The sequence below is a fragment of the Protobothrops mucrosquamatus genome, unplaced genomic scaffold (genome assembly GCF_001527695.2).
Source record: "Protobothrops mucrosquamatus isolate PMUCROS unplaced genomic scaffold, P.Mucros_1.0 scaffold670, whole genome shotgun sequence".
Lineage (NCBI taxonomy): Eukaryota > Metazoa > Chordata > Lepidosauria > Squamata > Viperidae > Protobothrops > Protobothrops mucrosquamatus.
Window position 1 is genome coordinate 105,225 of NW_015386958.1, and position 27,234 is coordinate 132,458.

The window sequence follows — 27,234 nt, forward strand, 5'->3', positions numbered from 1 at the left end:
AGGGGTAGAATTATATAAAAGCTGGTGTATTTATATGTTATAGATAAATAATGTAATGGTTTTTCCCTTTTTGAGAAGAGGAGATGATCGGCTAGTACCCCTAAACTGCATCCGAAGGAGGTGGAAAAGAAGGTGATGGGATGTGTAGGATAGTTGGAAAGGAGGAAGGAGGAGAGAGGTGTGGGTAGGAGGGGAGGAAAAAAGAGGGAAGGTAGGAAGGTTGAAGGAGTGAGGGGGGATGCGGGGGGGCACTGTATCTATTGTGCAGGGACACAGCGAAAGCTTTGTGTTTATGGTCCACAGCTCTCACCCTGCCAGATCCCACGGTTGTCCACACTGCCCTTCTCTTGCAGGATCTTTGTGGTAGAGGGGGCTGAGAGCGCAGAAGTTCAATAGAGTAGAAGGGCTGAAACCTAATTTCTGCCTGAAGAGCACAGATTAAGGACCCTAGATAAATTATCTGTCCTTGTAGACTAGTAATTTGTTTACAGATAGGACAGTTTCCAAGTTTGAAAAGTGTGCTATGAAAGACAGCTGCAAAACAAGTGTTGCACTGAACTAAGCCAGACATTCTAAGATGCAAGGAATCTCAGACCCACTTGCCCTGAATGTACCGCTGCTGTTTTTGATTTTTAGTTATATGATTCGCACGTCATTAGGCGCACAAGCCGCTACTTTCCTCCTCCCACCTCCTCCTTTTCAACTCACAGTTTGTAGCAATTCCCAGCAAGCTCTGGGCAGTTTAAATGCAATGGAGGTCCAATCAGCAAGGCCTCAGCTACTTTCCTCCTCCCAACTCCTCCTTTTCAACTCACAGTTGAATTTTATAAAAGAATTTTATAAAAAAATTGAAAAATTTTTAAAATTGAAGATTTAAAATTGAAAATGGAATTTAAAATCAAAAAGAAATTTAAAAGTTGAAAAAAGATGTAAAAATTGAAAAAAATTGAAAAAAGATTGAAAATTGAAAAAAAATTAAAAATTTGACAGATTTTAAAAAAAACTTCAGAAATTTTAAATATTTAAGAATTTACAATAGTTCTTGACTCTTTATGAAATTTGATGCATTTCTTTATGTTGGGAATCTCAGGCTTTTTTCTAGGAGATGCTTAGCTCTTAACCCCCTACACCCTACCTTGGAAGTTTATCCCTTTCATCTCTGTCCACAAGTGTTATGTACTTATCCATTTCCTCCCTGCCTTTCAGTTGCCTGGCCATTGCTTGGTTTTTCAGGTACGATGTGCTGATCTGGGTGCTTAGCCGCTGCTCAGCTGCTCAACCGTGCTGCTGTCAGCTGCTGCTGGTCGCTCTCTGTGCTGTGGTCATTCTAGCCTACTATCATACTTAGCTCTGCCCCGTCATTGCTCAGTTGGTCTGTCATGCTGCTCTCAGCTGCTGCTGGTCCTCCACGCTGCTCTCAGTCTCTGCTTTGGGCACTCTGCTAGTATGTCGTGCTGCTCTCAGTTGCTGCTCTGGGCACTCTGCTTCTCTGCCACTTAGTTCTGCACAACTGCTGCTCAGGGTCCATCATGCTGCTCTCAGCCACTGTTCTGCTGCCACCCAGCTCCATTTCATCTTTGCTCAGTGGCCTCCGTTTGCACCTCACTGCCTCCACTCAGCCGGGTCACTGGGCCTTCACCCTGTCTCTCAGCTGGGACACTGGGCTGCTTCACAGCTGGGTCACCTCTCAGCGGTGCTATCTCTCAGTTGGAACACCGGGATACCTTGTTAAAGGATTTTCCAAAATTTTAAAAATTCTAGAAGTTTATTTTCATAAATCCCAAAATTTAGAAGATGTTTTTAAAAGAAAATTGAAATTGAAATTTCTATTCTTAGATGTTAGTCTTCTAGAATAATAGAATAACAGAATTGAAGGGACCTATACTATTTTGGACAAATGGCTGTCCAATCTCATCTCAAAAACCTTCAGTGATAGGGTACCTACACCTTCTGTCTAGCTCTGGAAGAGTTTTATTCCAAAATTTGTTCATTACAAGCTTGGAAGGTTTGTGATCAAAATATGTGGCATACATCAGTTTGCTTCAATAAACATTTCAGAATTATGACATGGAGAATTTCTCTCCACCTACATCCTCACATAAACTACCTTCTCATAAATTAAAATAGTTTCATAAGTTTTCTTAACAGAATTTTTAAAATTGATAAATTAAAGCTGCAGTGATCTCTAAAGAAGATACTGAAACAGGGAATTTTATTGTCAATAAATTTTAATTACAATTTTTAGAATGTTTTCTTACCTGCAAAATTTTTTCATTGATCTCTCTTTCCAGTAAAGGAACAAATTTATAATTTCGAAATTCAGCTACCTCATTCTTTCTGAGCTGAAGAAGACAAAATCTTTTGGATCTATTACATTCCTCATCAGAAACAAAATTAAATTCTTGCTGCAATTGCTCCAATCTAAAGAAATCTGGGATGGAAGCATCACCACATGGAGTAATCTGAAAAAGAAAAAGCTTTATACATTTAAAGAAATCTGTAACTGTTTTTTAGTTTGTGTATATGTATGCATGTACACACACGCACACACATGCACACATGTTTCTGTGGGCAACATGGCAAAGAATAGAATAGAGTATCAAGGAATAGAAGATCAGAACAAAGAATAGAATAGAATAGAATAGAATAGAATAGAATAGAATAGAATAGAATAGAATAGTTCTTTACTGGCCAAGTGTATGTCATGGGTGCTGTTCCCCAAAAGCAAGCTTTGCAATACAGAGAACCTGACATTAGCAAATGGGGGAGGGAAGGGAGGAAAAGGATTGGAATGCAGGAAGGAGATGAGGGGGAAAGTAAAACCAAAGCATACCAGCTGAGGAATGAGGAGTGGATGCTAGCCAAGGTCACCTATCCAAGTGCAAAGCAGAAAAGCAGCAAAACAGAAGGCTTGTTACCTAAACAATATACAAGCATCTAGTTGCACATTTATTCATAAGGGGGGGAGGTGTCAAGGAAAAGAGAAAGTTAATTGCATTGTTTGTGCACAAAAGCATCAGAAACAGCTTAGCTATTCTTCTGTAATCATTTAAGCTCCATTAAAGTGTACTCTTGGGTAAACAATGGCACAGGAGTCTTTCTTTGCTAGCTAAATGAATGGGCAGTTGACATTAAGCAGGTTCAGCATCAGCAATCAACATGGAGTGCTTAACCTACGATGGGGATTGTACAACCTGTCTCCCCAGGGAACCATGCAGAGATGAAGAGGAAATTGCAACAGACCGGGGCCCAGCTGCGAAAACCTCAACATAGGAGAGAAGCCCTTCCCCTGCCAGGAATGCAGCAAGGCTTTTCCTAGATCTGCGACCTGTTGGGCACATGAGGAGACCCACAGCCCCCTCAGGCCCTAAAGTTGTGACAAATGCGGCAAGAGCTACTGCTTTCCTGGCCTGTTGGGCCAGCACAAAAGGTGCCATGCATGGAAGCCAACATTAATACCCTGGGACCCTGAGAGATGAGGGGAGCCTCCAATGATGAGGAGTCAATCCCGATGGGCCAAGAGAGTGTTCCTGGTGGCTGGGGGTGGCCACTGCTCCCCCATCCCATCCCAGCACTGCCAGACCCCACAGCACCGCTGGTGCCAGCTGCCCTAGCAGCACTGCTTGCCCAACCAGTACCTATCACTCCACTAGTACAAGTCACGATGCCTGCCCCAGCTACACTCCCAGCACCAGCCATTTTCCTGGCCCAGCATGATGACTCCCCTCAAAGTTTCCCCAGATACATTTCCAGATGTCAGCTCAGGGGAGGATGAACCCCTGGCATGTCAAGAGCTGAGTTGATTGATGGCTCCGAGCAGCCATCTGTGAGGGAGTTGGTTGAAGCACAGCTGTGGCAGAACAGTCCTGAGGCTCCAAATGAAGAAAGATGCAGCTGCAACCGATCAATGATGAGGAAGAGGAACTGCCTTCTGCACCTAATCCAAGAGTACGTAGGGCAGAGAAAAGGCAGGAGCAGAGAAGGTCAGCCATATCACTTGTCAGAAGAAAGCCTCGCCCTTCTTGATGGGCTGCACTGGAAGCTGGCTATTTAGCACAGCAGACAGATGGAAGTGATGCTGGGAACGTTTTTGTTTCCTAGCTGCGTGTTTTCTGGTTGTTGTGATTCCTGCCTCGCTTTGGATTAACATTGTGCCTTGGAAACTCTGGACTTTTCTTACCTTGTGAACTCTCTTGTGTTGTGGATTTAAATATACCTGGTGGATTTATTTTGATTGAGAAACTTTCAAGTGCCTTATGGACTCTTTGGCCATTGCTATGGGAACTAGCATTGGTCTGCTTGTGGCTGTACTGTTCTGGGTTTTTGGTGAAGGGAATTGCTGGGAAATATTAATAAACCCACTAAACCACAGTTACATATATGAGTGAGTGGGACAGCACACTCGGGTAGACCATCAGCTTCCCCCTTTCACAATGAAATACAATGGGAGCCCAGAACAGCTGGCATGTTTTCTAGCCCAGCCTTGGCACTACATGGAGCAATATGGAGCATAGTATCCAGATGTTGCAGCCTGAATTGATTCTATGGCCCTAGCCTTAGACAGAGACGTGACGGAGTGACTGTGGCCCTCCATGATGTTGATGAACTGTACCATTTTGACACCTTCATGAGAGCCCTAAGGGAAAGGGTCAAGGACCAACTCACCGACCAATGAGCAGAGACCCATATCCGCACCATTAAGCAATGGAAGTGAATGATGAGACATTATATCTAAGAGTTTCACAGACTAGCCAGCTGACTGGGGAAATGACCTGAATGCCTACTGATGACCCACTTCCAAGAGTGGCTGAGTATACTACACCTGAGCCCCAATGACCCTTCAAGGGTAGTACCACCTAGCAAGCAAAGGGGAAATCAACTTGGCCAAATGCCACAAACATACGAGACGAGAGAGCTGAGGTCACCCCACTTGGGAGAGGAGAAGTACCCAAAAAGGAGTGACGGGAGATACTTCATTCCCCCCAGGATGGCCCAAACCCATGCAGCCCCTACTGGATGCTTCCGTTGTGGCAAGGAGGGATATAGAGTGGTTGAGTGCCACACCTCGCATCCAACCATCAAACCACATATCCAGGGCCCAATGTGGAAGAAAGAAGGGCCACCCAAGCCAAAAGGGGGCCAAAAAGAAGTCAAGGTCATAGAGTTCTCCCCAACCCTTCAGTAATGGAGAAGGAACTTCAATCCCGAAATCTTCAACCATCCTCAAGAATGACAGTGAAGGGGAAGATGATCCGATGGTGAATATACCATACTCCCCATGATTGCTAGAGTAGAAATAACCATGGTTTCCTCAGGACACAAGGGGCTCCTGACAGCCCTGCTAGACCCCGGATGCACCAGGTATCTGGTTAGTCCTGGTGTGGTAGGAAAACTGGGAATGTGACTAAGAGAGCTAGATAGATCGGTAACAAAGGGGGCACCGGCTACATTTCTAACCGAACCTGTGGAGATGAGGGTACGGCCCCATGTAGAAACTATCTGACTCATTGTGACCCTGGGAATGATGGAACCCGTGTCAACTCTACAAATGAGCATGGCTGCAGCCATTTTTTCTTCTCATTCTAGGTTGCCACATAGAACAGAGGGAAGGGGGTTGCTCAGGTGCTTCATTAGTCAAAATAATCTTCTATCCCATGGGAAACAAGGTCATCGGCTACTCCCAAGACTAGGGACTGAGCGTTGCATAAAAAGCCCGCCAAATAATCATATTGGGGAACATAGTTCCTTGCATAGTTTTATGGGTGGGACATTTAACTTTGTACTGGGAAATTGTTACTTGTGTATTCAGACTCGGTTTCACTTTTGACAGTGCCGATACTTTGTAACTAACATGTTCTTTGAGGAATTCTCAAGTCTCGGAGTTTTGCTTTATTCATCTCTGTCTGTCAGAACCATAACATTAAACCAAGTCTCTTAAAACTTTCATTTTCTTTCGTTTTCTTTTCTTTCATTTTCCCATCCTTTGGGAGAGCGGTAAAGACTTGGCAAAGATTTGAGAATGGAGAAAAAGAATGGAGCCATTGCTGGTCGCAATGGAACTCCGGCTGTTGGAGCGCAAGCAGCCTCTCCAGCCACCGAGGTGTCACTGGCAGAGGCTCGGCCAAAGTCCCAGTTGATCCAACCTGGGGAGCTGGTACCACAGGGAGGAACTATGATCCTAGCAGACCTCTATCAAGCTGAAGCTGCCCCTCTGTGCAGGAGCACTTCTGTTGCCGCTGAAGAGGAAGTCCTGTTGCTACTGTCTCAGGGATTTTTGTCCGCGGCATCCCAGAAGGGCAAGGGATCAATCGGAGGGGATGACTCTGGAGACTGAAAGTTCCAGTCCACAGTCCACAGCCCCTCGCTTGAGCAGCTGAAGGAGAAGTTTGCAGATTGGAGGTAAAGGAGACGGTTCCCATTGCCTAGGGTGTGAACACCGTGGGGGAGAATGCTACCCATCTCCCCCCCTTGCTGGAGTCCCAGCCCAACTGTGGGAGCTCATGCTGCCTCATCTATTTCCCAGCCAGCAGTGATGTCAAGCCCTGTATCCCAAGTAAGCCTGCTGCCGCAGGCTCTGGCTGCCAGTCCAGAAGACCGGCCAAGGGAAATCCAGAGGGTGGTTCGGCCACGTCCCCAGAACTAACAAGTAGCTCAGCAGCAAGAGCAGGCAGCCCTGCCACAATATGAGCTGCCTCCCATCAAGCCCACCTTTGATGGGGACCCTGAGAAGCTATCCTTCCTGAATCAAGTGTGGGCTCATCTAGATTGCTACGCTTATGCCTACATGGATGATGCTCAGATGGTGAATGCTGTGGCAGCCAATTTGGAGGGGGTAGCTGCCGACTGGGTGACCAACTTCCATGACAAAGGGGTTCCTGAGCTGCAGAATGCTAACCTATTCATGGAGCAACTGAGAGGTTGTTTTGAAGACAAATCCCAAGCCCTGTTGGCCGAGAAAGAAATCCATCTGAAGTAAAAAGGCCACCCCCTAAGGAATACATTCATGAATTCAGGTGAGTTTCTGGTCATCTAGGACAGTGGCCAGAACAATTGTTGATCAACTACTTCAAGCAGGGGCTAGACCGCGACCTACTCCAGGCTTGCATCATTAGGGCTTTCCTAGCCAATTGTGTGAGTGGTACAGCATGGCGGTGATGCTGGACATCGATTTGAATCGCCCCAGAAAGCCAGGCACAGCCGAACCCAAGTCGCTGTGTGCCCAGGAGAAGCGCCTTTTTGGCCGCCGTTCCCAAGCCACCATGACCAGCAGCGCCCCCCAGGCACCAGTTAGAGCTCCAATCAAATGCTACAGATGCAGCCAAATGGGCCACCATGTTGTAGAGTGCCCAGCACCAGCCCCCAGGCCAGAAACACACTGTCTGCTACCACTAAGCCACAAAAAGCCCCCAGGGGAGGAAGGGAAAAGACAAACTGGCACAACGGGACCCAGCTGTTGGTCACCCCCCTCCTGCTGAGCCTAAGGCAAGGGCCCAGCCAGAGCGAATGCCCTATGACAGTGATGAGGAAGGAGAGGAGGATCCGATGGTAAGTCAACCATCCCAACTTTTGCCATCCCCAAGATAATAGTACCCAGAACCAGGGCCCAAATGGACTTAAATGTGTTAATAGACTCAGGTTGCACCTGGTGCCTAATTAATATACCCACAGTGCTCAAGCTGGAGATTTGGGCAAAGCTATTACCCCTAGCCAAGAGATTTGAACAAGCTGACAGGTCCCTAATCGGCGATATACCTGCTACACACCTGACAGAATCAATGCGGGTGGAAATAGGCCGGTACTGGGAAATCATTTGTTTTGCGGTGGTCCCAAAAATGACTGAAGTGGTAATTTTGGATTTGGCCTAGTTCGACAAGTGGCACCCGACCATCTGGTGGGAGTATGGAGTGAGGAATTTAAGATTGGGTGTAGGTCACTTCCCCCTGCCACCCACAGTGATACAAAGGACTATACCATAAATGAGGCTCAGGAAGAACAACCTGAAACACTAAAGGCTGTTGTGGAGAAGCTGCCAAGAATCCAGCTTGTCCCAACTGAATACTGCGATTTAGCCAAGGCATTTAGTGAGAAAGAATGCGACGTCCTCCCGCCTCACCGGGCTATGGACTGTGGCATCGAACTCTTACCCGGGGCCAAGCTCCTGAAGCCAAGAATTTACTCAATGATGCCCAGGGAGATGAAAGAGTTAAGGGAGTATATTGATAAGAATCTGGCCCGAGGTTCATCCAACCAGCAAAATCTTGTGTAGCAGCCCCTATATTGTTCAAAGAAAAAAAAAGATGGGTTGCTGAGATTATGCATAGATTTTAAAAGATTGAACGCTGTCAGCCTAGGGAACATGCACCTCCTCCCCTTAATGAAGGACACGTTAGCCCACCTGGCAAAGGGGAATGTTTTTACAAAGTTGGATTTAAGGGAGGCTTATTACCGACTCCGGATTAAGGAAGGGGACAAATGGAAAACTACCTTCAATTGCTCCCTGGGAAGCTTCCAATTTAAGGTGATTCCTTTTGGACTACAAGGAGCTCCTGCTGTATTTATGCAGTTAATCAACCAGATGATTCATGATCATCTGTATAAGGGGTTTTTGGTTTATCTTGATGACATTCTCATTTACATTGAGACTATGGAAGAGCACATTAAATTGGTCCGTGAAGTGCTGAGAAAACTGCTGAAGGCTAAACTGTATGCAAAGCTTTCTAAATGTGAGTTTCACCAGACACGCCTTGACTTAGTAAAAATACCTCTCAGTTCAACTAAATGGAGTTGAGAGTTTTTCTTTCCTAAAGGTCTAGACTTGGGCAGGCCTGATACTGTACTCTTTTTAATTTTTCAATATTAACTGCATAGTTCTTACCATCAACATGCATATTTTCAAAGATATAATTGCAAAATGAATTAGATGCAAATCTGCTTGCAAAGGTGGCTCTTTTCTTTCTCCACCCACAACTGCTGCATATTTATAAGGATTTATAAGGATATAATCTCTGAACTGTACTTTATATTTTATATGAACTAAATGATACTGAATCTATTGAATATGAATTTCTATATACCGGTATATTGAATGATCCTGAGAAAACTGAATGATTATTTATTCAAGATTTTGTTGACTCTCTGGCTGTTACTAAGAAGGCTGTTTACACTAACCACAAATCTAGACTGCAAGTTTATGAGGATTGTAAACTAATTTACAAGGATTATAAAACTGTGCTCTAAATGGCAATAAAACACTGCAGATTCTTTTCATCTGCAATTATCACTCTACTTTATTCTGTGGGTTAAAAAAATATAAAGACTTTCTTCTTCTTTCTACTTTTTTCTTGTGGATTACAAACTTTAAAACAACAATGTTTTTAAAGGAAAGAACCTCTTCAGTATTATTACAAACTATTTTTCATTCTTACTCTCAGCTGAGATACTATTTTTTTTATTTGAGATTTTATTTTTCTTTTCAGCTTTTATTCATCTATCATTTTTAATACATCTGTGGATTATAAACTATATCAAGAGGGTAATTAAGTTAGCCACAGGAGGCATCAAAAGGGAGCTAAGAACTTGTACAACTGACAGTGAGAATAATTAACCAGGGGAATGGCTAACCTTGAGAATTCATAGTTAAAAACTGGAGTTTTTTAAGAAGAGATCCGACAGTCATTTGTCTGGAATGGTATAGCATCCCCTGCTTGAGCAGGCAACTGGACCAGAAGATCTCCAAAGTCCCTTCAAATTCTGTTATTCTGTTATTCTAAAAAAACTAACATTTAAGAATAGAATTTTTTAGTTTAAATAAAACTTTTCAGTTTAAATTTTAAAAAATTCTTTTACATTTTTGGGAATTTTGAAAATTTTTGAAAATTTTTATTTTTAAGTAAACTTCTAGAATTTTTAAAATTTTCAAAAAGATCCTTTTAAATTTTTAAATATTTTTGTAATTCTGAAATTATTTAGAAATTGTAAATTCTTGATTTAATTTTTTTAAATTTTTGGAAAAATCTTTTAAAGTTTTGAACATTTTGGAAAATTTTGAGATTTTTAATTTTTAAATGAGCTAGTCATGAAAAGAAACATAGTCATGGAAAAAGATTGATGCTATTTTGATTTCAGTAAAGTATGTTCCATGTATGCACTCATGCCCATAGAAGACCCAAATTACACATCTACCAAATGTAAACTAAATGGATTACTTGAAGAAAAAGTAAAAAATCTGCAGGCAACTCTAGCCACTCTGAGGTTCAACTTAAACACAACAACAAACAAACAACTACCAGAAGAAATGAAACTGTACATGAACCTTTAGAGACAGACTGATGGAAACATATCATTCATAGAAGAAAACAACAACCAAGAGCACTGTCCTTGTTGTCTAGTGCCACCCAGTACAGTGCAGCCCCACTAGAGCTAAGCAACTGATTTCATATCCTCCGCCTGGAAGAAAGCATGCAGACACCCAGAGAAGGGACATCAAATGTTACTGGGACTGGAAGAAAAGTACCCCAGATTTTCCCAAGAAAAAAAAGATGAGTGCTGGTGATAGGAGATTCACTTCTCAGGGGAATGCAACCAGCAGTTTGTAGACCAGACAACCAATCTAGGGAGGTATGTTGTCTCCCTGGAATGAAAATCAAAATGTGTCTGAGAGCCTTAGTAAAATAATCAAGCTCAAAGATTACTATCCCTTTCTTCTTGTTCATGTGGGGATAAATGACACAACAACGAACCTGAAAACAACATCAAGAGACTATGAGCAGCTAGATATATCTGTCCATACATGTAGGTGGGTTTTTGACAGATAGGAAGTAACAGGTGAAGCTAGGGAAAATTATATCTAATACTGGGATATCAGCACTGGTGCCCTTCAGGGCTGAGTGCTTTCTCCATTGCTCTTTTCTATATATACCAATGACTGCATGTCTAGCGATTGTTCTGTTAAAGTACTAAAGTTTGCAGATGATAGAACAGTCATTGATCTCATTTGAGATGGTGATGAGTCTGCATAAAGACCAGAGGTTGGACAACTAGTCCTGTGGTGCAACCAGAACAATCTGGAGCTGAACAAGCCATGTTTCCCCAAAAATAAGACCAGGTCTTTTTTTTTTTTTGCCTCCAAAAGAGGCACCAGATCTTATTTTCAGGGTATGTCTTACTCACCTCCAGCTCTGACAGCCCCGCCCACCAGGCCTGCATTTTGCAGTCAAGCCTTTCCAGAAGGCCTATGCAGCCGAGAACCGAGCTATGGATTCAATCCATAGCTCGGTTCTCAGCTGCAGAGGTCTTGCAGAACCAAGCTATGGATTGAATCCATAGCTTGGTTCTTGGCTGCAGAGTCCTTCCGGAAAGGCCTGTGACTGAGAAATTTAGGCCTGGCTGCAGAAAACGCCTCAGAAGAGGCCTCACTGCAAGGTAAGTGGGTGCGGGACACGTGGGGCAGGTCCACAACCCTACCACCGCCCTAGCTTGATTTTTAGGTGTATGCCTTGCCCCAAAACTAGGGCTTATTTTTGGGATAGGGCTTATATTAGACCCACCCCCACAAAAACAAGCTAGGACTTATTTTCAAGGTAGGCCTTACTTTCTTTTCTACCACATCTTACTATATTCGACAGCACAGTAGAATTCTTCACATTTTTGGGCTCTATAATCTCCCAGGATTTGAAATGGACATCTAACATTAGAACTATCATTAAAAAAAAGCATAGCAAAGAATGCTTATCCTGTATCAACTCAGGAAGTTCAGACCTGCCCTAGGACCTGTTGACATATTTTTACATAGAAATTATTGTATCTGTCATTTGCATTTCTGTAACTGTCTGTTTTGGTGCAGCTGTCTGGTTTGGTACAGCAACCAAACAGGACAGGTGCAGACTTCAATGCAAAAAGAACAACTGCAACCAACCAACCTTCATAGAAGACCTTTATATCGCGCAGGTCAGAAGGGGGGCTAAGAAAATATCTACAGACCCCCTACATCCTGCACACAAACTGTTTCAACTCCTCCCCTTGGGACACCATTACAGGGTGTAAGGACCTGCCCCAGCTGTCTCTCAGGAAAGCAGAATTCCTGACTCCATTGAACTGAATCAAAAGAACTTTTACTGAGAGAAAATGGATGCAGTAAACTCAGGCGAAATCTGAGAGCCCCATGCAAAGCTCAAAGCAATTCTTCCATTTCCCCAAACGCATCCCCCCAACCAGTCAACTGGCAGCCAATGTGATGCCATAGGGTTGTTTTGAGAATGCTGAGGTGCTAGACAAATAAGAAGACACCCTCGGGACATGACGGCCCTGAAACCAGGCTGAAACTGGCTGGGAGAGAGCCTGCTCCATCTCCGACGACAATCCCCATCTTTAATTCCCAAGCAGTTACAGCAAAAGTGAAAGCATATGAAAGATGCCAGCAAACCTTCCTCCTCCCCCTTCCATTGAATGGCAGGACACGCTGGTGGACCTGACAGAGTTTTGCATATCAAAACAACCATGTCATGTCATCACTCTGCTGAACACTTAATTCACATAGTACCATCTATTGTCTATGTACATTTACCCATATTGTATGGCTGTAGCATTATTATTATCCTTATCTTCTTTACTACCCCCTCTTATTGTTATTATGATGATGATGATGATGTTGATTACTCTGTTGCTTTGCATGTACACCAAGAGCTTCTGTACTGGAGACAAATTCCTTGTTTGTCTGATCACACTTGGCCAAACAAAGTATTCTAACTGCAAATAAACCAAATCTGTCCTTTTTAATGCAACCAAAACACTAGAAAATTATAATTAAAACTTTTATAAAGGTGGAAAACAATTGTATGCAGTGAATATATTTCAAATTGGCAGTTCTAGTCTTCCTTAAAAATGCACGGCACAAAATACCTAAATATCCTATGTTAATTATTGTGCAGATAAAAGGGGTATTGGTCTTACCTGAACGCCTTTTCTCAGCATGACGTTGGAGAATCTACCAATGGGTTTTCCTCGTCTTCTGCCCGTAGACTAGTCGGCCAATTTTGCTCCGCCTCTCCTCTTGAGACCTCCCCTCCCCAGTCTCGACGAGGCGAAAGCTCTTGGCTACGTTTCCTTGTGTTGACTCCATCCTCTCCCCTCACAGGACCTGACTGGCCTCAAGGGTGGGAGTGGATTCTCCATCGTCATGCTGAGAAAAGGCGTTCAGGTAAGACCAATGCCCCTTCTCCAGCATGACGAGTGGAGAATCCACCAATGGGACATATCAAAGCCTCACTGTCCTTGTGGGTGGGAGGCCGACTGGGCCTGTGTCCCACTCTCTGATACTACACATTGGAACACTCTCCTGCCAAAGGAGGCCTCCGCAGATGCAAATCTATCTAATTTGTAGTGTCTTATAAAGGGAGAAGGCAATGCCCAGGTCGCCGCTCTACATATTTCTTCAATCGAAGCCTGGGTTGCCCATGCTGCTGAGGTGGCAGCGCTGCGCATGGAGTGTGCGGTGATTTGTCTGGGGGCCGTCAAGGACTGTCCCCTGTATGCCTCTGCTATGCACCACCTAATCCATCTGCCAATTGTGGATGCAGTGTCCCTTCGGCCTCTTGAGTGAGAGTGGAAGGAGACAAATAGTGCTTCCGATCTACGGAAGGGTGCCGTTCGCTTTATGTATTGTTTTAAAACTCTGCGAACGTCTAGGGTGTGCCATTTGCGCTCCAATTCATGGGAAGGTTCGGGGCAGAAGTTTGGTAGTACCACCTCCTGTGCTCTGTGGAATAGAGAATTGACCTTTGGAATGAAGGAGGGGTCCAAATGTAATACCACCCTGTCCGTGTGAAAAGTACAAAGATCCTCCCTCACTGACAGTGCTGCTAACTCTGAGATGCGCCTTGCTGAGGTAACAGCGACTAGAAAGGCGGCCTTAAAGGTCAGGTATTGTAGGTCGCAGGTCCGGACAGGTTCAAATGGAAGTAAGGTGATGGCCTGTAGGACCTTATGTAGATCCCAGGAGGGGTATCTATGGACCACGGGTGGACTACTGTTTGTTGCACCCTTGATGAAGGATCGTACCACTGGGTGTCTAGCTAGAGGTTCAGAGTTACCGTACGTAAGGATGGTAGATAGGGCGGCCACCTGTCTACGAATTGTGTTGGGTGCTAACCCCCTATCCAGACCCTCCACTAGGTAGTCTAAGATATCTGGGATAGAGATACTACAAGGGACTAGTTGTTGTCTGTTGCACCAGCTGCAATAATTTTTCCAGGTGGAATCATAGATCCTGTTAGTTGTAGGCCTTCTAGAGGCCTGGAGTGTCCTAATGACTCTTTGTGAAAAGTTGTCTCTCTCTAGGAGGCTCCGCTCAAGCGCCAGGTGGCCAATTGGAGCCACTGTGACTCTGGGTGTAGTAGGGACCCCTGGTTGAGGGAGATTTGGTTGTGTGGAATCCTCCACGGTGGGGATATAGATTTACGAGGTCAGCAAACCATGGGCGTCTTGGCCAGTGTGGTGCAATGAGTATCACCTCTGCTTGTTCCTGCAATATCTTCCTGATGGTTGCTTGTATCAGAGGGAGCGGTGGGAATGCATACAGCAGTCCTTTCAGCCAATGGCCTCGGAGTGCATCCACTCTCTCTGCTCCTGGTGTCGGAAAACGGGAGAAGAACCTCGGAAGCTGAGCGTTCTTTGGGCTGGCAAACAGGTCCAGCACTGGGCGGCCGAATCTCTCTGATGCCTCCCTGAAGAGAGCAGGGTGCAGGCTCCACTCTGAGTGGTCTATCGTCGCCCTGCTCAGGGAGTCTGCCTGATGATTTGCTTCTCCTGAAATATGCTCGGCCTTGATGGAGGCTAGGTTGCTCTCTGCCCAGATTCCGAGCACTTGTGCTTCGGTCATGAGAGCCAAGGATCGTGTGCCTCCCTGTCAGTTGACGTGTGCCTTGGCCGCCACGTTGTCTGAGTATCAGAACGTGTCGATGCACCACTGTGCTGCGAAAGTGGCGAAGGGCTAGGTGTATGGCTCTGAGTTCCAGCCAGTTTATGTTGTGTCTTAGATCTTTCTTTGACCATTGGCCCTGTGCTAGCAGTGATTGTAGGTGCGCTCCCCAACCGAATAGGCTGGCATCCGTTGTCAGGGTGATTCGGTTGACTTCCCTGAACAAAAGTCCCTTTCTTACCACTGGGGAAGACCACCACTGGAGCGACCTTAGGACCTTTGGTGGCACCCTTACCTTTCGGTTTGAGTAGCCTATGTCCTTTTTTTTGAAATGGGAGTAGGAACCACTGCAGATCCCTGGAGTGTAGTCGTGCCCAAGGCACAATTGCGAGGCATGACACCATCTTCCCTAGCAACTGCGAGAGTGTGGTCAGTGTCGTGGTTCGTTTCCTTCGGATGAGTCTGACCATGGGTTGAATGCTGCGTTGCCAGTCTTGAGAAAGATGGACCGTGCATTTTTGTGTGTCTATGACCGCTGCCAGATGAAGGATGCAGGTCGAAGGGACGGTCTGACTCTTTTGGAAATTTACTGAGAAGCCGTGCTCTTGAAGGGTTGTCAGAGTCAGTGTCAGGTCTGACTGTGCTGTCTGGACTGACGAGGATTGGATGAGAATGTAATCCAGGTAGAATTGGAGGCGCACCGGAATTGTTCTCAGGTACACGGCGAGTGCTGTCAGTACCTTTGTGAACACCCTGGGAGCTAAGGAAAGTCCAAAGGGCAAGGCCCTGTATTGGAAATGTTGTCCCATGTGGTAGAACCTGAGGAACCTCCGGTGCTCCGGAAGTATGGGAATGTGAAGGTAGGCCTCCGTCAGATCTATGGACGTCAGAAGGTCTCCCTTTCTGATGCTTGCTAATATTGATTGGAGGGATTGCATTTTGAACTTTCTGTATTCCAGGTGCCTGTTCAAACTTTTTAGGTCTAGTATTGCTCTCCACCCTCCCCCCGAACTCTTTGGGACTATAAATAAGATGGAATAGAAACCTTGTCCCCACTGATCTCTTTCTACCGGTTCTATGGCCTGAATGTCCAGGAGGTACTGGATGGCCTCCTTGATGAGGTTCCTTTTGGTCAGGTCCCTTGGAGATGGGCAAGGGATGAACCGGTTCGGGAGTGTTGAGAGGAATTCCAGTGATAGGCCAAATCTGATGGTATTTAGGACCCAAAGATCCATGGTGGTGGCTTGCCATTTGTGAGCAAAAAGGGCTAGCCGGCCACCAATGGGGGAGCCCCCCCGCCACATGGATCTGCGGTAGGGATGCCCCCCGGCTCCTCGAAAGGGCCGCTTTGCTTGGAACTGTTGTCGGAACCTGTCTCTGTTACTGCTTCTCTCATACTGCTGATCCGATCTGGGCTGATAGGGACGGGAAAAAGCCCCCTGTTCCGTGCCTGCATCAGATCAAAAAGACGGTCTGGGGGAATAGGAGGGAGCTCTCCTCTCCATTCTCTTTGTCAGGTGGGCCAGAATCTTGCGTTTGTCCTTGTTTTCTATTAGATAAGGGTCAAGCGCCTTGCCAAAGAGCTGGCCGCCCTTATAGGGTGCCGCCGCTAAACGCCACTTTGCCTTCACGTCCACTCTCCAATGTTTGAGCCACAGCAGTCTGCGTGCACCAGTGTTGTACGCTATTGCTCTGGCGGAAAAGTTGGTCGCTTCTAAGGAGGAATCTGACATGAGCTCCGCCACTAACCTTCTTAAATTCTGGTGTTTTCTCCTCCTCTGGGGGAATACTTGTCTGGAGTTGGCGCAGCCAGAGTAGTGATGTCTGGCAAAAAAGGATGTAGTGATGCCTGCCTTGATCGCCCACGCCGAGGCCTGGTGTGCCCTGCGGAAGATGAGGTCCATCTTCTTATCTTCTGATTTCAGGGCCTCCGGGGTGGAGAAAAAAGGGTTGCAATGAGTTCATCTACTGTCGGCACTTCTATTATCTCTGATAGCACCAGGTCTATGTTGAACATTTTCTTGTCTGCCCCCACCCATTGGGAGGAAAGAACCTGGTGCCCCCATGTTGTTCTGAACAGAATCAAAGAAGAGGAGGGCAGGGAACAAAATGTTGGGTATAAGTGGGCTGTGAGAACATCTCGTTGTTTGTGACCTTACTGGTTGAGGGACCGGTGGAAGGTCCTTTCTGCAGGATCGGAGGCCTCTCGATCTTTGCGGTGCTGCTGGCCTTGTGCAGCAGTGTCTTGAATAAGGACGGGTTAAAGAGGCCCACAAACGTAGGAGGATCTGGAGATATATCCTCTTCATCGGACAGCTTCTGATCCGTCAGCTCGTGGTCCTCCGCAGGAGCTCTCCTGCCTCTGGAGGACCTAGAGGAGGAAATAGAGTCTTGGTATACAGAGGCCTCCTCTTGGGAAAGGCGGGAGACGCCCCTTGAAGCCACAGACCCTATTCTGGAACAATGGTGCCTTGAGGAGGCCATGGCCTGCGCAAGATGACATTGCTCCATGATTGTCTGAGCGACGGGTGCCTGATTCTGAACCCAGATCTCCAGGCCCCTCACTTAGGGGAGATCCATTCCCCTGTTCCGTATCGGCCTCTGCTTCCAGAGGGTCCTGACTAGGCTTCCTTGGGCCAAATATTTCCTCCTCCCTGTAATTGGGTGGCTCTAATTCGTCCTCAGTGGAATTTTGCCTCCTTTCAGCTCGAGAAAATTGTTTCTCTAGAGCTTGGTGTCATCGCGTAGCCTCTCTATCCGCAGCTTTGGAAGGCCTTTTTGCAGAGATTGCCTTGACTTGATCTTGCCAGCCACTTCCTGTTTGGAGGATCTCTGTCTCTTACGAGCAGGAGGGCTGTTGCTGGAAGGTTCCTGCGCTGTTTGGGCTGTGTTTGTATCTGCCATTTATAAGACTGAAGGGGATTCTCAGTTCAAGGTAATTCAGGATTAATTGATAATTGATTTAACTATCAATTTCATTATTATTATTATTATTATTATTATTATTATTATTATTATTATTATTATTATTATTATTATTATTATTATTATTGGCGTGGCTAAGAAGAAGGAAGGAAGTCTGACTCCAATTCCCTGGCCTCAGGCCACGTGGAGGTAGCTATTCTGCCTGTGCAGCTCAGTAGGGCTCCCTGGAGGCTGCTGAACTCCGTTTGCGTTCACGTCTGAGAACAGAGTCAAATCAAGTAACTTTTGAAGACTAGCTCTCTACCAGACGGAGGAGCTTCAATTAAGCCACAGAGCTGCAACTCTCTGCGGACCAGCTGATTGTCGGGAGAGAGTCGCGGAGTTTAAAGGCTCTCCGCAGACCAGCTGATCCTCAGTGATTCGGCTAGTTTCGGAAGAAAAGCCTGCGAGTGTTCTGTTAGCCCTCCGCGGCTCACAGGTTGCCGTAGGAACCGCAGGAGGTTTAAATTTACCCGCGGATCAGCTGGCTAGTGCGAAGCTCTCCTCTTGTGGCTGGAAATCCCTGTGAAAGGGGTGAAATGCAAGGAGAAGGAGGAATGCTTCCCCCTTTTGCCCAGGGTCACACTTGGTGACCGGAAAAATGGCGTCCGCTCTTTGTCTGTCCGGCTACCGGGTGGACGCAAGCCAACCTTGTGGCTGTGCTGCGATCGGCCGATCAGGCAGCAGAAAGGGAAACGGAAAGCGAACAGACGTTCGTTTTCTAGCGATTCCCCTCCCCCTTTGAATTAGAATAACAAGAAATGTCAAGAGATACGACCTTATCTTCAGGAGTCAATGAAATTCAGTCTAATCGGGCTCAAGATTAGTCAAGACTGGGGAGGGGAGGTCTCAAGAGGAGAGGCGGAGCAAAATTGGCCGACTAGTCTACGGGCAGAAGATGAGGAAAACCCATTGGTGGATTCTCCACTCATGCTGGAGAACTTTGTTTTTACTGTAACTTGGATTTTATTTTGGTTGGTTATTGCTTCTTCTATAAAATATGCTCATATGGGCAAAAGCAAACACAAGAGAAGTAAGGTAGGTCAAGGTTGCAAACTGAGGCAAATCAAGCCACTAAAACTCCAGATACTCCCACATTAGTAGACACTCTGAGTTTCAATGCTGAACATGAAGATCTTCTATTAAATATCATAAATCTCTATCCAAACAAAACACAGCAAGGAAGACGAAGATGAAGGGCAAGACTGATGGCAAGGGCAATGGTAGCATGACAAGCAAAGAACAAAAAAACCCTGGAGAAGTCAGTCCCTGCTTACTCTGGAATTGAAAAACTGATTTTATATCATCCTCCAGGAAGGAACTATGCAAAGTCAAGTGTTCCAATGATAAGAAGTGAAGGCGCTCAAACGTCTCCAAATAAAAAAAGGCATGTGTTGCTGATTAGTGATTTACTACTCAGAGGAACAGAGTCATCAATTTGTATACTTGACAATATCTTAAAGCACGAGTGTCAAACTCGCCATGTCACTTGATGTGTCGCAACATATCACGACTTTTTTTGCATTGACGGAGCTGGGTGGGCGCAGCCTCCATATGATACAATTGGCCCACAGGCCAGCAGTTTGACACCCCTGTCTTAAGGGAAGTGAATTGTCTCCCAGGTGCAAAGATGTGACAGAGAGGCTTACTAAAATAATGCAGTCCACTAATTGCTATTCCTTTCTACATTTCCATGCCACAACAAATCATACAACTAAGAGCCTGAAATCAATTTCAAAGGACTATGAACAACTAGACAGAAAAGCAAAATAATTGGGTGCCCAGATTATGTTGTCATCTATACTCCGGATGAAAGGTCAACAACCAACCAATGAGGGAATGGAGCACTTTAGAAATAAACCACTGGCTCAAAGGATGGTGCCATCATAAGAACTTTGGATTTCTAGACCATGGACTACACTACCTATAGGAAGGGCTTCTAGCAAAAGACAGACTTCATCTCATGAAGACCAGCAAGAATTAGGGAAACAACTGACTCAGCACTTCCAAAGGGCTTTAAACTAAAACTGAAGAGGGAAGGAGACCAATTTATAGGTCTAAACCCAAAACACAAAAGGTCAAAGCCCAGACTCTTCTTCTAATGAAACACTCAATGCATCCGAGAATTATTTTGATGACAACCATCTGTGCACACATGTAAGGAATATGCCTATTAATTATGTTATCCTGTATCATTAACTTTTCAGATAAGGCTTTGGGAAAATATAGGATAAAAATATCTGGAAGTTCAGCATCATGAATGATAGAAAGTTCTTACTTTTAAAAACTGCATCAGGGCTGCGTTGCTTGGATCGTTAGGATCAAGTTTTGTATCAGTCACCCACTTGGCTAATTTCTTCATGTCAGTTAATCCAGATGCGCCAATTGATGCAATAGCATCCACTTTTTTTAAGGAACTGAAATTTTGACATAAGAGTGAAAACAATTGGTTAAAAGAAGCATTCCAAATGTTTTTGAAGAAAGAAAAAAAATGAAAGAATCTCTATGGTTGGTGTTCCTAGTTACCGTGTTTCCCCGAAAGTAAGGCCTACCCCCAAAATAAGCCCTAGCTTGAATTTTTTGGGGGGTGGGCCTAATATAAACCCTACCCCCAAAATAAGCCCTACTTTTGGGGCGAGGCACACACCTAAAAATCAAGCTAGGGTGGTGGTGGGGGTGTGGAGCTGCCACATGCGCCCTGCACCCACTTACCTTGCAGCCAGGTCTCTCCTTACCAGCCCACTTCTTCTGTGGCATCTTCTGCAGCCAGGCCTGCATTTCTCAGTTACAGACCTTTCCGGAAGGACTCTCAATCCATAGCTCGGTACTCAGCTGCATAGGCCTTCCGGAAAGGCCTGATTGCAAAATGCAGACCGGAATGCAGCTGCAGAATGAAGCTGCTCCTTCGGCCACAGAAGAAGTGGACCTGCTGGGTGGAGCCGGCGGGGCCGGAGGTTAGTAAGACATCCCCCGAAAATAAGAGCTGGTGCCTCTTTGTGAAGCAAAATAAATAAATAAATAAGACCTGGTCTTATTTTCGGGGAAACATGGTATGGATTGTCAATTTTGTATAAACTCATTAATTTGCCTTTTCAAATAAAATTTATAGTCAAACAGCTTTACAAAGACTTCCCATTATTTCACAAGACTCACTACTGTTGAAGATGTGTACTGTTTAACAAGCTCATACTAAGTTAGTAAAAAGAAAATAAATTTCCTGAAATATATTTATTCAATGAAATATCATTGTGCTTGAAATAGTATACAATGCCAGTGCAGAGTACTACAAGAGACAATAATGTTCACATGCAGACAAAATATGTTAAAATATATTTCATCTTCTGGCTAAAACAATGATCTCTAAGTATTACTCCAAAATTATGCAGTCAGACAGAATATTTTTTCTCTCTCTAGGAAAGAAAGGGCTTATGGAGGACTTGTTGAACTGAACTCTGTTGAATTTCATTACCTTGAAAGATTAGAATTCTTCTGCGAGACTGGAGGAACCAGTGGTATCCCATTTGCTCCAACTGCCCATGACACACTGCATGATACTTTACCAGAAGTCATTAAAATCATATTATTACTACCATCTGCTTCAAATGAAAATGAAACACCTGCAAGAAGAGATCAAAAAGACAGGTTCTGCTCAGATTTGATAAATCAACCATGGTTTGTTTTCTTTTGAACCAATACAAATATATCGTTTGCATGGTCTTTAATGCTCTTGTATTTTTCCTTAGTTGGAAGGAAGGAAGGAAGGAAGGAAGGAAGGGAACCAGTTTTTAGCAAGTTTTGGAGATCTATCAAAGATGGTTGTAAGGCCTGAACACCTCAAGTTGCCTAAGAGATTATGGTTAAGTCTATGGACATACTGTATAAGTATTTGTACCCAGCACTAAACCCACAATATGTCAATTATATTAGCTGGATTGCAATCCTCTGAACATCAACAAATAAGAAATGGAACAATCTCTGTACCACTGCCTACTCCTTCATGGTCCAGCGTCACACACTGGTCACTGCTGAATTCAATTTCTTCAATTGGAGCTCTTCCTGTTAGAACAGTCATCTCTGGGATGGGCACAAATACTTCCATTAACAAGTTAGCACTGCCGAGTCCAATTGTTTCATAAAGCTGTAATAAAGGGAAGAAATTATTCCAATCTCTAATCACTTTGAGTATTTGGGAGTTATATTTAATTTACACCTTGATTTCAAATATGTTCTCATAGCCATATTTCAAGGGACTGCAGAAGGTTGGTATAAGTTAGAATTGCTTGTCTCTCACTATGCATCATAATATCAGGACTACACTATAAATATATACTCTAGCTTGGGATATACTAGAATGGTAATTAAATGGGCTTCCTTTCCCTGACATGTGAAAGCAGAGAAGCAGGTGATTCTCATTTGAGAATCCAGCTCTTAAGGAGCAAAAAAGAATTTTGTTTGAAACAGATGGTGATACAAGCAGTGTAGAAGTGCAAAATAAATAAGAACAAAAATAAAAGCAAGAGAAATTGAGCATATAACCTATATTCTATATAAGAAAGTGAGGGTAGCTTTGTCCATGAACAGAATTTCATTATGAAAAAAACCTTATATCATTTAAATCCATGGACCAAAAATTACTAAGTTCCTCTGTGGAAACTAAATTTAAATGACTGAAATTAGGATTTCTTCAGAACTCTTGCCATAGATAAGTATTTATGTTCTACTGTTTCTCTATGTGTTTAACACAGTAACTTACCTGCAATTTTAAACTCTCTGGCCAATTGAATATTTGCACATTAAAAATTTGCCCAAAATGAATTCTAAAGTCGGAGTTCATCTGCCGAGAAACTGTTCTAGATACCTCTTTGGAATTAAAAAGAACTTTTAAGAAGAGAGATCTTTTCTTCACATCTTCACGTCTTGCAACTTCAGTTCTACAAACAGGTTAACAACAAGTAAATAAAACATGTACACTGCTTGAATGATAATCAAGAATAGCAGAGAAAGAATTAGAGAAGATAACAAAACAGAATGATTGTGGCAAAAGAAAGCAAAAGTAGTACCAATAGTAATAAGCATCTTGAGTGTAATCGCAAAACAACGGGAGCACCATTTGAACATCACAGACACCATTGACAAAATCAACATCAATCAATTGCAAAAGGCAGTTTTATTTGGAACAGCTTACATCCTGCAACAATTTAATACCATCAAACGTCAACATCTGGCTATCTGATGTCCTTGGAAAGGACTTGATAGGTGGACAAAAATGCCAACTCCTGTCTAAACAACTGACTGACTGAGTGACCAAACAAAGTAATTTATTCATTTTATATGTTGCCCAACTTCCAGCAAGTCTGGGCAGTTTTGTGTTTGAGATGTTTCATAAGGTTTTGATAACTAAAATATGTATTTAAAATAAGATAATCTTCACTCTATGCTGTTTGTACAATCCCTTTTTCACATCTCTAAGATGTCTCAATTATCTAAACAATTGAATAGAACATACAAACTTAAAATCTAAAATATATATGCTTAACTTGTTGGACTGAGCAGTGTATTTAGGAGTTTATAACTTGCTCCTTCTTATGCTCAAAATATGCAGTTGTGCGATCTATTTTTCCCCTCTGCACAAGGGCTAAATATTATCCAATATTGATCTTGATCCATCTTAGGCCCAGTACTCTTTAATATCTTCATAAATAACTTAAATGAGGGAATAGAGGGGGAACTCATCAAATTTACAGATAACACTAAACTGGCAGGAACAGCCAACATCCTGAGCCAAGCTCAGGATCCAAAAAGATCTTGACAAACTGGAACAACGGGCCCTATCTAACAAAATGAATTTTAATGTGTAGAAAAGCAAAGTTTTACATTTATGCAGGAAAAATCAAAGGTATAAGTACAGATTAGGTGAGACCTGGCTCAAAAACAATAACTGTGAGAGGGACCTTGGAGGTCTAGTGGAGGATCACTTGACTATGAGCCAGCAGTGTGCAGCAGCAGCCAAAAAGCCAATACAATCCTGGGTTGTATAAACAGAGACAAAGAATTAAGATCATGCGAAATATTATTACCACTTTATAAAACCCTAGTAAGACCACACCTGGAATACTGCAACCAATTTTGGTCATCATACTACAAAAAAGATGTTGAGACTTTGGAAAAAGTTCAAAGAGCAACTAAAATGATCAAAGGCCTGGAGACTAAAGTATATGAAGAACGGCTGTGGGACTTGGATTTGGCTAGTCTAAAGAAAAGAAGACATGATAGCAGTATTCCAGTATTTGAGAGGCTGCCACAAAGAAGAGGGTGTCAAATTATTCTCCAAAGCACCAGAGGGCAGGACAAGAAACAATGGTCGGAAACTGATCAAAGAGAGAAGCAACTTGGAATTAAGGAGGAAGTTCCTAACAGTGAGGACAATTAACCAGTGGAACAGCTTGCCCTCAGAAATTGTGGGTGCTCCATCACTGGAGGTTTTTAAGAAGAGACTGGGCAGTCACTTGTCTGAAATGGTATAGGTTCTCCTGTTTGAGCAGGGAGCTGGACTAGAAGACCGCCAAGTTCCCATTCTATTCTATTCTGTTCTGTTCTGTTCTGTTAAAAATGCAATAAAATGTATCTGATTTATTATGCAGAAAGCACAGATCCATACAATCAATAACAGCATCCATTGACTATAAATAAGGATCAGATAAACTATGGAAATAGAATAATTAACTTCATCTACAAATGCAGAGGACAAGAGACTTCTAGAGAGGAGGGAAAAAACTCTTCAGCTCCCAACATCCCACATGTATTTTGGAGGAAACCCCCCCCCCCCCATTATAAAAGTTCTAAAGCACAGGTTCTTACTCCAAAATAACATTATGCATCACTACCTTAGGTACACATTCTGCCATCTTGAAAAATAGAGGCTAGCTGCAGAACAGCTGCCAAAGACATGGCCAGAAAGGCCACAATATTGCTTCTTTGGAGGAGGAAAGACTGAGATTGCTTTTTTTGTTTTGTTTTCTTTTGCAAGGAGGAAATTTTCAGTTGAAAAATAGGAAAAATCACATCCTGCCTGCTGAATGCTGGGGATATTATCTTCAAATGCTTTTTGGCCCACAACTGTGGGACTGAAAACAGAATGACCCCTTGCTAAGTTTCTGGCATGAATGAACAGTCTTTACTTTCAAACATCTGGCTGCCATTCCAGGCATTCCAAAAATAAACATCTTAGGAACTGATTTAGAGAGTCAGCAACATTTTCAAATCTTAGCTTTCTGCTGACTTTTCAAAAAAGTGACCATTTCCAGTTTATATAAAATGAGAAGGAGCAAATATTTGAATGTTTTAATTATTATTATCAACATGTAAACAGAATCTTCATATATTAAAATACATTGGCAGATAAGCCAATGTTAAGAACATGCATCTCATTTAGAAATTGTTGTGTTTCTCCAACATGACTTAAAAGAGGCAGCTATAAGACCATAACTGAAAAAAAATCCATCTGAGTCTGGGAGCTTTGTAATTACAGGCCGATCTCCAATCTTCCATTTCTGAATAAAAATAAATAATTAAGAAAATGATGGCTCCATACCTCTTGCTGCAACTGAATGAAATTAATTATCTGGACTCTTTCAATCAAGCATGCTTTGGTTGCTTTGGTGAACTTTGGGGAAATTAGATGGAAGATGTGATCCTGCAGAATCTTTCTGGGATGGGTGGGCTTTAGGCCCTGCCCATCTCACTATCTAAGTGACTCTGGGCAGTTAGAAATGTCATAAAATAATATAAAAGAATGTGGTGCTGAGGAGATTGTGGTTTGACACTTAGGTAGCTGACTGCTGATTTCCTATTAGGCACAATTTAGGGTGCTGAATTGATCTGCAAAGCCTTAAAAGACCCTGGTGTATACTATGCCCAGGGATTTTGAGCAGCAGAAGCCCTCCTGTACTGAAAAAAATGTCAAGAAAAGAATTGTCGCGAAGCTCGGGACTGGTTTTAATTGTAACTAGATTCTAGTGATATTTTGATTTTATGTTAATATGGCTCACCTAGGACAAGCCTCATTCGGAGTGATGCTCCCCACCAAGCTTAACTCAGGGATTAGAACTGGTTCTCCAGGCTGCCTTCGGTTCTCAGCAGCTCTTCTGCGAACTTGCAGCTCCACTTGCTGTTGGTCAACTGGGAGAGGTGGAAGAGGCTTCAGAGGTTCCTCCATTTGCTCAGATCCTTCATCTTCTTCATCTTCCAAGTGTTGATTTGATTTCTTTTTTTGTTTCTTTCGATTTTTCTATATGAGTGAAAAGATGTATTTGATTTTGATGGGTCTTTTGTTGGACTGACCATTTTTATCTCTAATTATTTGATAAATTAATGTGATAAATAATTCATTTGGTGGCTGGGTGTTAATAATTTTTACTACAGTTATTCTATTATTACAAGTATATAATTACTTGTTTTTTAAATCTTGGAATTTAAGAATACATTCCAACGAACAAATTCTAGAAATTTATTCCTAGGAATAAATTCCTACTTTATCCTTAAAAATGGCTTACTGTTGATGGAGACTCTCAATCATGCAGGTCCCAAATGTTTTTTTCCAAACGGCAACTGGACTTCCTTGGTTTTTTCTTTGAAGATGTTTCACGTTTCATCCAAGAAGGGACCTGAAGAAGCTTCATGGATGAGAAGCAAAACGTTTTCAAAGAAAAAAACAAGCAAGTCCTGTTGCCTTTTGGAAAAGCACCTTTGGGTTAAAAGTGGCTTTGATGTAGAACATCAACTTTATTTTGTAATTAGATATATATTCTGCTTTTCTTTCAGGAGCTGAAGAAAAATATACACAGCACTCTTATTTTTCAGATGACTGCAATCCTCTTATAAAAGACTGGGCTGATAAAAAGACAGACTGAGCTTATGTAGTGAGGGGGGATTGAATCTAGTACTGAAACACACTGCCACTAACATTTGACAATCATGGTAAATAATAGCATAGAAAGCACCCTCCTAGTGTTGATTAGATTCATATGGAAAGGATTAAGTAGATTTGGCTCTTGTCTGTATTAACACTGTGACAGGCTGAAAGAACAGAGTGCAAAAATGATTCATTCTATGTCATAGCTAATCATCCAGGACACCATTGCCTACATTGGCCATCTCTAAACCAGTCTTTCTCAACTATGGCATCTTTAAGTTATGTGGACTTCAACTCCCAGAATTCTCCAGCTAGCAGGCTGTTGAAGTACGCATATTTTAAAGTTACCAGAGTTGAGAAATACTGTGCTAGACAACCAAGCTCATGCCCAATCTCTTTCTCACATTAGCCAACATAGTATGTGAACAAAAAACACTTCCCATCC

General features: G+C 43.4%; 1 protein-coding gene across 1 annotated transcript in view; it reads right to left on the reverse strand.

Annotated features, from left to right (window-relative positions):
• CC2D2A (coiled-coil and C2 domain containing 2A) overlaps positions 1 to 27,234 on the reverse strand; it is a 192,217-nt gene that overhangs the window by 58,468 nt on the left and 106,515 nt on the right. The window contains exons 13-18 of the mRNA XM_029284512.1: positions 25,927 to 26,165; positions 22,632 to 22,809; positions 21,860 to 22,016; positions 21,348 to 21,495; positions 20,157 to 20,295; positions 2,259 to 2,462 (exon numbers count right to left, since the gene is read on the reverse strand). Of these exons, the coding sequence (XP_029140345.1) occupies positions 2,259 to 2,462; positions 20,157 to 20,295; positions 21,348 to 21,495; positions 21,860 to 22,016; positions 22,632 to 22,809; positions 25,927 to 26,165 (1,065 nt within the window). The remainder of the gene's footprint in view (positions 1 to 2,258; positions 2,463 to 20,156; positions 20,296 to 21,347; positions 21,496 to 21,859; positions 22,017 to 22,631; positions 22,810 to 25,926; positions 26,166 to 27,234) is intronic.